The sequence below is a fragment of the Stegodyphus dumicola genome, chromosome 12 (assembly GCF_044657685.1).
Source record: "Stegodyphus dumicola isolate Sdum_Otavi_A_Nest chromosome 12, ASM4465768v1".
Classification (NCBI taxonomy): Eukaryota; Metazoa; Arthropoda; class Arachnida; order Araneae; family Eresidae; genus Stegodyphus; species Stegodyphus dumicola.
In genome coordinates this window covers 75,999,820-76,013,015 of record NC_140779.1, presented here as the reverse complement: position 1 = coordinate 76,013,015, position 13,196 = coordinate 75,999,820, and the positions used below count along the sequence as shown (strand labels likewise).

At 30.4% G+C, this 13,196-nt stretch overlaps 1 protein-coding gene across 2 annotated transcripts in view; it reads right to left on the bottom strand.

Moving 5' to 3' along the window:
* Nucleotides 1-534: 534 nt before the first annotated feature.
* LOC118190178 (uncharacterized) overlaps nt 535-13,196 on the bottom strand; it is a 163,356-nt gene continuing 150,694 nt past the window's right edge. For both annotated transcript variants that reach the window (XM_085806594.1, XM_085806595.1), the window contains exons 25-26: nt 4,292-4,399; nt 535-1,760 (exon numbers count right to left, since the gene is read on the bottom strand). In XM_085806594.1, the coding sequence (XP_085662720.1) occupies nt 1,494-1,760; nt 4,292-4,399 (375 nt within the window). In that variant the 3' untranslated portion in view covers nt 535-1,493. The remainder of the gene's footprint in view (nt 1,761-4,291; nt 4,400-13,196) is intronic.

Here is a 13,196-nt window from a genome sequence, read left to right as displayed (position 1 = left end):
ATTTTTCACATTTTATTAAATTTGAACCAAACTGATTTTAGACCAATAGATTTGTGAAATTCTAGAGGGAAAAAAATTTCAAACGCTCTGTTTTGCATATGTATTAACACATATGTGAACATTTGCAGGTACAGCACATGATGATCTATCATTAAACAATTACAGTACATCATTTTCTTACACCACAGAAAACAAAGAACTTAGTAATAACTAGTTAGACAAAAATATTAAAAAAAAAAAAAAAAAAAAACTTTTTTGCCCAAACTAATCATACAAAAACTAAAACAGTCTGTGTGTATGTGACTGAAAAATGATTTTGAATGCTAGTGATAGACACTGATGAATGAATAGAATGGAATAGCTACCTATTCATTAGTCATTTCATATTTCAAAATATTTTCTGTGAACAAACTCGCTCGAAAAAAAAAATGCCATAAATAATCTAAGAACTTCTTGCACTCAAAACAACATTTAAAGAATTTTTTTCAATATGGACAAATTTATGGATTGTTTCAAATACACATAAACATCATATATGTTCGAAAAACTTTGGTAATTTATTTAACTATTACTGATAAAGCAAATTACATAAATAAGTGAGATTTTGAAGTAAAAGGAAAAACAATACATTGCATATCCATTTAAGTACAATGATATCCTGTCAAATATTTTTAACATATTTTAAAAAATTCAAATGAAACTTCATGAGATTTTCCACTATCTGGCTAAAAATTACATACACCAAGTATGCTGTGAATGACATTCAGTTACAAAACAGTAAAAGGTGGGAATATAACATTTCAGGGAAAAACGTTTTTTATGAATCAAAATTATAAAAAAATATAACACATTCACAATTCTATTTCTTCATAGTGATGAAATGAAATACAGAGATACTCTAAAATTAAAAAAAGAAAATTAAATTAAAAAACCCACTAATATCAATTAACAAAATTAGGAAGCTTATGATAGTGTCCTTTATATTCTAAAAAGATTTTTCATTTCAGGTCTTATGCTTAAAATGCAGTCTATTACAGTTTAATATAAAAGTGTGAAAAATTATTCTAAAGGAATGACAAAGCAAATCTGTGCACATATTTAATGCACACAGAAAATAGTTTACTTTGAAAATGCCTGCAAAACTATAAAACTCCTCAGTGGCTTTTCTTTCTAACATAATTCCAATTTAAAAGATACATAATCTTCATAGGTAAATGTTTACTTGCTTGGATATATGCTCAAATTTCAGCACTATTCATTAAGTTGAAAATCTTTAAACAAAATAGACAATAACTAAACACATACAGAAATACTGCTATTTGGTGCATATAATACAGATCAATGAATACATGCAATTTAGAAATAACTACATAAATAAGATATCTTAAAAGCTAACACCATAAGTATTAATCAATAAATTCAGAAAATTTATGAAGCTATTATTTTAAAAAGCAGAAATACAATACAAACTGTTACTAAACCCCAAAAAATATTTAAATATGATCTATATTGAAATACTTTTCTGCATTTGGGAATCTTTCTGAACAATAATCCAAATCTCTATGCAATCTTTCCTGAATAGCATTTTTCATATGTTCATTAAATGAAGACTGAAGTAACACATCCTGAGAGGCATCTTTCTTTACTTCTTCAATGTTGTGCAGAGGTTGAACATTTGCATTAGAGATGGCTTGAAACAGAATGTCTGATAAAGCACTCTGAGACTGTCCGAGTAAAACTGGTGAACCATTTGTCATGATCTAAGCAAAGAAATTTCATTTTGGAGAATATTGCATACAAATAAATAAATAATGTTCTTTGTGTTACCATAAAAATAAATATAAATAGCACATAAGCACACTTAAATTCAGATCACAAATATTACCAAGTACACAGTTATGAAATCAAACACACTATCAATTCACTAATTACATCTAAAGAAGGAGCTACAAACTGCATTAAAATAAATGCAATAAAAGGTCACATTTAAATTTATTATTAAAAAATTTCATAGACGGATTTTTAAAAAAGACTTGTCATGTTACATGGCATCAAAATGCATTTTCAAATAAAACTGTCATGCTCATTGCATTTCATGTGGGGGGTGGGGAATAGGGGACATAAAAGTGTTATCACTATTTTTACCATGAAAAATTAAATTTTCATCTAATAATCATCTACCAACTTTGCCAAAGTAAAAAATAATACATATATATATATCTAAAAGATTTCAACAGAGAAAACTATTTGTACCTGAATATTTAAAAATATAAAAACTGAAAATTTCTCACATGAAATTAACTGAAAAGTAAAGACATTATTCCCCCTTTTATTTAATTTTTTTCCCCAGAAACTGGACTTTATGACAGTTATTATTGACAGAACACAACAAAATGCATAATTTAACTGGTGAACATAATAACCAGATACGTGGGAAAAAATAACAGGACATATAATTTTTAAACAATTTATTAACCTATTACTTCTTGGGATTTCAGTGCGAAACTTCACTACACTTTGAAATTTTCAAATTAAGTTTCATACACTGAAGAAATTCTCATTAATAATTCTTAAAAATAAATACACCCCCCAAAAATAATAATTTACAGATAATTATACAAATATTTTGCTTCTCTTGTGAAATGAAATACTGCTGTCAAGTCAAAAAAAAAAAAAAAAAATTACTCATTTATAAAATTAGGACTCAACTAGAAAGTATTCAAAACATTTTGGTGCTCATTTCTGCACTTTTTGGTACAGAAGAATGGGGCTTAAAGTAACAGATACAGAAAATAGCAAGCTATTAAAAGTACATTAGCATTTGAATAAAACTGAGAGAAAGAAGAATAAACATATATATGCGATTGCAATCTATTTCAACAAAATAATTTTATTTTACTTTGGCCGTAATATTCTACAGAAGAAATACAGTGAAAATTTTATAATTGAAGTATTATAGAATAGAAATGTATTTTATTCATCAGTTGTCGTGCAAAAAAAGCATTTGCTGGAAAATGCTACTAAGAAGCACAGATAAAATAATTTTGTAAATGAATCAAATTTTTATGCTGAACAGCAACACACAGTTATGAATTTTGTACACATGTAAATAATTTTAGTGAAACTAATTTTTTTAAAAATATATAATGTAAAATGAAAATCTAAATAAACGAAGTAAGAATAATGCGAAGAAAAAGTAAGAATGCAGGAGAAGTCTACTTAACATTGAGCAAATGGCTATCTCTCTAAATTGGTGAGATATCACCAAGCCGGCAATGGTTTTGGCACCACATCTGGCAAGAAATCGCCCAAAGTTGCCAAACTTGACGACCATTTGGTGATATTTTGGTGCAGTCCCTGTATAACTGTAATTGATGCTGTAGGTAGCTGCAACTGTACCCGGCACTTATATGCTTTCCCGTAATTTTGAGATGTGGAAGGTACTTGAAATCTCTCAGTGGCCAAAAGGAAACTATATCAAACCACAGAAAGCATCAGTTTCTCTGTACCTATAGGTCAGAGCGACTTTGGAGTATTGAGATATTCGTCAGAGCTTTCCCTTTTAGATGCACTTTGCATTGCCATGTGTTTAACATTCTTAGTAGTTTAAAGCGTAACTACTAATTATACTCTGATACTTTGAAGAGCTGTACAAGTATTTTTGTGAAAAGTTCCAGAAATGTGAAGTGTCTCTTTGGATAAAATAAATTTTATTAAGCTATCATCGTTTCTGTGTGCATTCAATCTATTACGAACCTGTAACAATACTTTATAAATATTAATACGGTTTTTATTTATAATCAAGAGGGTTTTGTTACGAAGTGTGAAAACAATAACACCTCTTCAAATCCAAAGAATAATTTTTTTAAAAAAATGAATGCTTAATGAAGCATTAGGAAAGTTTATTAAGGAATAGCAATAGGAATAGTTTATTAAGATTAACCAATTAGAAACTTTAGATTCTAAGCAAAACCTTAGGTAACAATACATTGAATTCATACAGTTGTAAAACACATCTTAAAAAAAAAAAAAAAAAAAAAAAAGTACTTCTAAAAAAGCACAAAAATTTTATTTCGCAAATAATAATGGAGAATACAAGTTTTATGAAGTGTAATTTAAAGTTTATATCTAAATTTAGATTGAAAATTTTAACAAATCTAAATACTTAATAAACTGACAAAAACTCATTGGATTACATTTTTCATTTAAGCATTTCAACTATCAACTAGTGTCTTACGGGCATTTATAATTTCATAAGAGTATAAAACTTTTACGACAAGATTTAAGTTACCTTTCTTCGTTTAGATGGCATGCCACTTAGATATGCATTACTAAATGGTGCTTGTGGAGCCTGCCTTCGTTGACGCTGTACATCACGAGCTATTATAGGAACCCAGTCCTTAAAGAGAAATAAAGAGTTTATTTATATTGAAACTTTTATAAAAGGACAAGCTTACTGGAAACAAATTTCAAACCAATAAATTAATTATAACAATTAATATCTGCAGGAACACGAATACAGTAAAAGCAAAATGCATAATAGTTGAAACAATGTATAAATACTATACAGGGCATAAATCTGTTTAAACATTTATGAAACACAAAACTGTTTAATCTTCTTTTCCATTTTTAAAAAGGTACACTATAAATTCTGGATTTTAATATACTAATAATACTGCAAGAAATCTTTATGAAGGAATAATTATCAATGAATTCTGGATTTATATTCTGATATAAATCCATATATATAACAAAGAATTTTTTATAAAGAAAAATATACAATCATGCCAAGAAAGTAGTAGGAGTAGTATACACCCTATAAAATAGTAGAGGAATACTGGAGTAGTCTACACCTTTATAAAGCTTTTTAAAAGTATAGATTTTTTTACTTGAAAACTCCAATAGAGAAGGATGATTTAAAAATTTATAAAGGTTTTAATTTTGATTTATTTTTCTTTTAGGTTCTTTGCTATCATCAACTATACAACCTCTTACTTTCAAGTCGTCATGATAAGCACAAGACGTGAAAACTTCTTATTTTCGAACATTTGTCCTTTACTTTTTTTCCTTTACAATTTTCCTACGACTAAATTTGTAATTATTTTTAAAAATTAAATAAATTTTGTATATAAAAAAAAATCCTCCCGCTAAACAGCATTAAATTTACCACTGGAAATTTCTAGGCCCTTTTTATGTTTGTTTTTAAAATGCAAAAAACATGACTACCACGAGAGCCTCGGCAATTTTTAAACTACATTAAATATTCAGAAATTTGTACACTGCTCAAAAAAAAAAAAAAAAGAAAAAGAAAAAAAGAAAAAAAAAGAAAAAAGGACAGTCTTATATCTCCCGATCTACTGGGCCGATTGACAAAATTCAAATTGCGTTCTTCATGTCTCGAAAGCGCGACTTACGATATATATTAGATTTATATATAGCAAATTTCTAACATAGGTATTTTGACACAAAATCGGACTTTTTCTGAAATAACATACCAATTTTTTTACATATTTCGATTCCACGACTGAAATTACGCCTAAATATGAAATTTTGTAAAATTTTAAGCGAAATTTACGGAGAAATTCACAAATTTATGTTGGCACTTTTTTGTCAGTTTGCGCCAAGAATACTTCACTTGGCGAATTTCTTAATATATAGTAACCTAGTTTCCTTTCCCATGAGAGGAAAAAAAGTCACCATCGTTCCTTTTTTCCAAATAATATTCTTTATATTATATTTTTAATTATAACTTATTATTTTAAGTAATTTTTTCTTTTTCGAATTTCATTTTAATTGTTTAAGTTGCACGTTTTTTTTCTTCGAATAACTGTTTTAAAAATTTCTATTTACCTATTCGAACTACGTAAATGAAGGTGCAGCGTTTATTTTTTTTCAAATAGTTTTCTTTATATATATTTTTCGTCATAGTTATTATTTTAGGTAATTTTTAAATTTTTATACTTTTATTTTAATTGTTTGTGTTGCATTGTCTCTTCAGATAATTGTTTTAAAATTTTCTATTTATTCCTTCGAACTGAGCATTTTAAATATATTTATTAATATCAATTTTACAGAATTTGATTTTATTTATTTGAACTGCGTTTCTTTCGGAAGAATACTTTGTAACCCAGACTGCGATGCGTTTGGAAACTACATACTATATTAAAAGAGAAAATACAGTAAAGCACAGTTTTACACTCCTTTCAATGTTCCGTTCAGAAAAGATATATATAAATAAGAGAGATGTATAACCGACATTTTAACTTAGGATGACTTGCATACACTGCTTTAAACAGTTTTATCATTGTGCCCATTGCTTTACACAATTTTATCCTACATTTGGTTTCTTAAAATGTTATTCATATTTTAGTCAAATATTTTATTTTTGAAATCGCAAGAATCAAATATAATAAGATTGAAAAGTTTTAAATTAAAAAAAAAAAAATACAAATACTAAATTTTACGAAAAAATTTATTTTTCTTCTCTTTTTCTTTAAGCATTCTGAAAGTATACTAAAAAGTATCCAACTTTTCGAAACAATTTTGGTATTTCTGACAATCATTTTAAATAAAGTTATCGCCTTCCGTTACATAAAGGCCCACAAACGGCCGAGCGGTAAAGATGCTGATCACTGGTAGTTCGGTCCGAGGTTCGAATCCCGCGAACGGGCTGGTTGCATGGGTGTTTTCGTGGTTTTCCCAATGTGTAACGTGTATACGAGCCAGTTTCCCTTAGAAAGTCCTCCACGAAGGCATCCCTCCCTTTAGGCAGATAACCCTCGTGTGCTTTGCCATAATTAAATAAGCCAATCCAATCCTTAATTAAATATAATTGATTTGTAACTTCTACTAGAACTGACGTTAAGAATTGAAGTGCAAATAAATAATATCGTGTGCAATCTTGATTAATGTAAAATTAAAAATATTTGCATTCAGACAGAAAGTTTTTTGAAATATTTGCAATTACTTTATAAGGATTTATTAATAAGCGTAATAATTACTTAATATATTACTGATGATTAGGATTCAGTTCTTGACAATTACATTCTAAATTAGAATTTTAAATTAGAATAATGAAAATACGCTACGCACAAAAATACATTTTAGATGTTTTAAAACTTCTTGAATTCATTTAATAAGCATCGTATACATCGTTGTTATTTGAATTCAGAATGTTGGGTGTCGTTTATATAATTATTCTTAGTTGTCCACAGAATCTGCTGACTTATCCAGCGATTAAGTAGCTGCAGATCATTTATACATAACCATTGAACTTCCATTAATTCAATTTCTAGAGGTTTGTAGGTTTATATGATAATTTGACTTTTATAAAAATGATTATTCTAAATCTTATGTTTCTATAAAAATATACTGTGCTTTAAAAATATGGATGATAGTACCAGCCGCTCTTTCAGCCACTTCAAAAGCATCAGTTTATTTAGAAATAAATAGTGCAGTTAATGTCATAAAATTCAAATAAACATCAAACGAAAATTCTCAGTTTTAGACAATTCGATTTAAACGAAGTAAAATAGTAGATGATAAAACGCCGAAGGTAAAAATTTACTCTTACAAAAACTTACTCTTAATTTTTTTAAAAAAGAAAAGATACGAGAGAAATTAAAAAAAAAAAAAAAAAAATAGTTAAAAATTTGAATAATATCATCTATAATTTAAAAAATAGCCTTTCATATAGTATTAATAAATATTTATTACGCATTATTGTGGGAAAAAATGTCATATAATTAATTCTCCGTAAAATTTTACTTGAAATTTAAGGTTAAAAATAGCTGTGGCAATACAATGTAACAAAAGTCCATAGACCACATTTGGTGTTATTATCGCTCAAAAAAAAAAGATGCCAAATTTCAAACCGCGAAAATATATAAATTTGTGTTTATCTTAGAAAATTTTAAGTAAAAAAGTCTAATTTTTTGCAGATATGCTTAAAAATATACCTACTTTAAGATGATGGTAAAATTTTTTTTGAAAAATTTATAAAAATTATTTTAAAATAGAAATTTAAAAAATAAAACACAAAAAATGGGTAAATTTTATTTGGAATGAACCTAAATTTCGAAATGTGAGAGAAAAAATCAAAAACGTTTATTAAAAAAAGAGATATAAATAAATATTTGCCAAATTCAATTAACATTGAGGAGCTAAAATTTTGAGAGCTAATATTTTAAAAACTACTCGTACGATTTTTACAAAACTTGGTATTATGGCATAATTTGAGTCGTAGAATCGAAATATGTAAAAAAAAATGGTATGTTATTTCAGAAAAAGTCCGATTTTGTGTCAAAATACCTATGTTAGAATAGTGCTATATATAAATCTAATATATATCCTAAGTCGCGCTTTCGAGACATGAAGAACGCAATTTGAATTTCGTGAATCGCCCCAGTAGAACGGGAGATATAGCACTGTCCCACTTTTTTTTTTTTGAGCAGTGTACATTAATTATAATGTTCTCCTCACTTTTTTTTTGCTTTTCTTTATTCTATTTCTTCTTTTTAATTAATTTTTTTTTTAACATTTTAATTCGGATTTCTTAAATTTAAATTTAGGTGTTCAGTTTTTCTTTTTTTTTTTTTTTTTTTTGTTGTTACCAAACAAATTGTAATGTGCCTTTGCAACAATAGATGGCGCTACTGCCTGATGATTCAATTGTGGTTGCTTTGGTAACTTGCTACTTCCTTTTGAACGATGATCCCCGGAATTTCCGGGTATCGAAGTTCAAAATCCCCGGAATTCCGGAGTTTCCCCGGAGCACAAACACCCCTGCACTACATTCGGAGCAACCTCTGACCTTACAAAGCACTTTCCAAATGAGAAATCCACTACACAACTTTTCTTTTATGCAGTGCTTTAGATGTTGTTTCTCCCATCATGTGATCGCATTCTTTCATGTGATTTTGATGTTCATCAGATTGTTCCTTCCTGCTGTTGCAATTTTAATGGCCATCAGAATATTATTATTCTATATATTATATTCATTATTTCTATATATTAATTTTTAGATATATACTTTACTTATTTGAATTGAATTTCTGGATTTAAATACACTAATAATACTGCAAGACATCTTTGTAAAGGAACAATATCAATAAATTACATTAGCACATTTTCAAAATGCATTAGTTAAACATATAAAATCTAATCAAGACTTAACTTTAATTACACAAAGTGCTTAATATAGATTTGTTCAAAGTATGATTCCATAAATCTTTCACTGCCAAATACAAAATTCCTTTGGTAAACTAGTATAAAATAAATTCAAAGTTAATAAAAAAAGTTCTACATATGCTGAAGTTTGGATATTCTAAATTAATATTTAAAAAAATTATGATTTATAATATGTATAAATTTAAGGACTCAGCATTTTACATATCTTCTACGAGGGCTGTAAATTAAGTAATGGCCACATAGGTATAAATCAATTTTTAATGAACAAGTACAATTGCATTACATTCCTTCTATGTAATCACCAGCAAAGCTTATAACCTTTTTGCCAAATGTCGGGAAGCCGTTGTAGACCAGTGGCAAGGTGTTGATTGTTGATGTGAGCGATCGAGCGCCCTACTGTGTGGAGTGCAGATGAAACGTCATGGAATTGGTGACCTCGAAGGGGTTCCTTCAACTTCGGAAACAGATTGAAGTTACAAGGACTCATGTCGCATGAGTAGGGAGGGTGTTACAGGATTTCCCACTGCCACCGTCACAAAAGGAGAGTGACATTGTTTGCGACATGGCAATGAGCGTTGTCATGCAATATGATAGGGAGATTGTTGTGCCATATACGTGGACGTTTGTGGCGCATAGCCGCACACTGATGGTGCTGCAGAAATCGGCAATAGTAATCTGCGTTGACAGTTTATCCTTCAGGTACAGCATGTATAAGAATCACACCATCTTAGTGGTATGCCATAATCAGCATAACATTCACCCGACTTGGTTCCTGTCGAAATTTCTGTGGAAGTGGAGAACCTTGGTGATGCCATTCATTTGAATGACGCTTTAATTCAGGCTCATAGGCTCGTGCCCACATCTCATCAATGGCGACAATATGCTGCAGAAATGCGTCTCCTTCATTGCAGTATCTCTCCAAGTGGGTGCCAGCCAGTGCATACCGGTTCCATTTCTGTACTTCGGTTAGACAATGTGGAACCCAGCGGGAAGCAATTTTCCTCATGTTGAGAGATTCTTCTTCATTAAGCGCTACACTGTTTGATGACTCAGACCAACCTCTAAGGATAATTCTCTGACAGTCCGGCGGTCTATGGTAAGGAGACTGCTCAGGATGTCAATCTGCTCTTGAGGAATGGAGGGCCGACCTGTGCTTTGCAAATCCACAGTCTCATTCTGACCCAAACGAAATGCTTGAACCCATCGTGCTACTGCCATATACTGTAAAGCATTTGTGCCACAGGCTTCCACTAATCCTCGATAGCATTCTGTTGCATTTCTGCCACGTGCAACCTCCATTTTAAGCCACGACCGCTGATCACCTTTTGAAAACATGTTTTAGAGCGATGGAAACGAACTCCTCACTTTAACGCAACACAACAACTACCCTTCTAAGCAGATCGACTGTTTTTTGCACTCTACACATTGACAACAGCGCCACCTCACCGTTCCCATATCTATTTGCGCATGCCCACCCTTTTGCGAGTTTCAAGGTTAAGTTGACACTATTTAATTTACAATCCCCGTATAAACCACACTGCCCACAGAAAGTGTTATGGTTTCAGCTATAAAAGGTTATTTACAACCAATTAATAAATTTTACAGATAATTTGATCCTCAAGAAGTTGGTAGGGAAAGGAGTACAGGTTGAAGCAAGACGTACTGGCATTGGCATTGCTTCAAGAAGCATTCCTGCTTATTCATTCCTGAAAGTATATTAGATGTTTTATGTTGCCTTGCTAAGTCTTAAGCTTTGCATCAATTCCGTTAAGAGAACACCGGGAAGGGGTCCTCTACTGCTAACCACTTTAGGCTTGCTCAGTATTTTGAGTAACCTTTTGCTGCACAGCCAGACAAACACCTATGGCTTCTGAAAAATTCGAACTTAGGCAAATCGGTAAGCCAATCAGCATCACTAACTTCTAGACCGGTGGAAAGAAAGGGTAGGAGATATTTGGATCTGTCACTAGAGTGTTCTCCATAACAACTTGAGTGAAGTTGAGAGAATTCGTACTCTACCCATTACGTGGTCAAGGTCTTTGTCATAAAAAATTTGCCAATCTGATTTAGAGTACATTCAGATCACGAGAATTGGTCACAACAATGAATAACTTAAGTTATTACATGAACTCTTTAATCTAAAATAAGTTTATGATTTTCAGTACAACTGTAGATCAGAAAACTGATTATACTTCAGTGATCTTGACAGATTAAATTTTCCAGATTCTCATGACAAACTTTTCAATAAAATACAGGGAAGGCTGAAGCAAAGTAAAATTTGGCTCAAGCTTATAGTCATTTTAAAATTAGGAAAATCTGGTAAATAAAAAGAAATTTCTTAAAGATGACCACCTTAGTTCTGGAAGACTTTAGAGCTGCTTGCTTTAAAAATTTACTAGTATTCTTCAGTATCAATGTTTATTCATGTTCTTAAAATAATGGTTACTTTAAGATGTAGTCACCTATACACTATGATAACCAAGAAAGATTTCAATGCACATACAAGTTACATATGTAAATGAAAACAGCAGGATAGTATTCCAGGTATTATAAACTGACTATATATTTTTAAAAAATCATAAGTAATTATTTTTACTTATTTATTATTATTATTTTGTTATTTAAAAAAAATCTGGTTCCCATTTTACAACTTTGTTTACTGCACTACATTTCTTGAAAAGAAAATAATTATTAAATTTTCTTGATGTGCATAAGGAATTTCTAACATTCACACATTAGCACAAATGATAAGTTTCTGCATGGAAATTCAACTGTCTTAATTTAAAATTCATTTCACTTTATTTATTAAAAGAATGCTTTCCTGCTAATGCTTTTAAGATTGATAAATGTACAAACAAAATCATACTGAACTTTGCTGACATTAAATTTTTAACATGGTTCCCTTTCATTTAATAATGAAATTTATTTATAAATAAAAAATACATTTATAAATTTTGTCAGTTAGTATATACTTTTTTAAATCAAAATCTAAGTTACACTTATAAAGGTGTTAAAATAGTATCTTAGAACCATCATTTCCCATGATAAACTAAAAGAATAACTTCCCATTGGATGCCTCCCTACTTAATCATTCCAAGCAGCAGCAATATAAATTAACAACAGTTATTGAATTATTATTCATTATACTTTTAATAAGTATGTATCACAAAGCATATTAGGAGTTTATGTTTAAGAGAAATCATTTAATGAGATTAAATTATACCTTTCTCTTCCAATATTTTCCACACACAATAATTTTCTAATACATATATATTAAAGCTAACCAAATGATTTTCATATTAATAACAAAATGTGAAAACAGAAATGCAACAGCTTTAATTTACAACTTATAAAATAATAATAATCTTGATATACGAGGGCCATCCAGGAAGTAGATTACGTTTCCGTCTGTGTCCGCTAGGGGCGGGGCTAGCGCGGCCATCTTGGGGTCAGAGCGTTGCGCAGCTCAGTCTGCATCTAGCCGTAGAGAGATTCGTGCTGTGCTCCGTTCAGATACTGTGACGGTTTGAAATGTCTGCGTTAATTGAAAATCCCGCGAGCTGCGAGGTGCGCTCAGTAATAAGGTTTCTGACTGCAAAAAACTGTAAACCGATAGAAATCTATCGGCAGCTTCGTGAAGTGTATGGGGACAACATTATCACTGAAGGTGGAGTGCGTCAGTGGGTCATAAGATTTCAAAATGGCCGAACCAATGTTCACGACGAAGATCGAAGTGGGAGACCCAGCATAGTGACCGCCGAACTTCTCGAAAAAGTCGATGCTAAAGTCCGTGAAAATCGAAATTTCACAATAACGGAACTTTCTTTGAGTTTTCCACAAATTTCGCGAAGTTTGTTGCACGAAATCATCAGCGAAAAGCTTGGTTACCACAAGTTTTGTGCAAGATGGCTATGCAGCGTTTTGATGACGACGCACAGCTGCAAGAGGTAACGAAGTGGTTGAAGGCGCAGGCGGCCGAATTTTTCAACGAAGGAATTTCCAAGCTC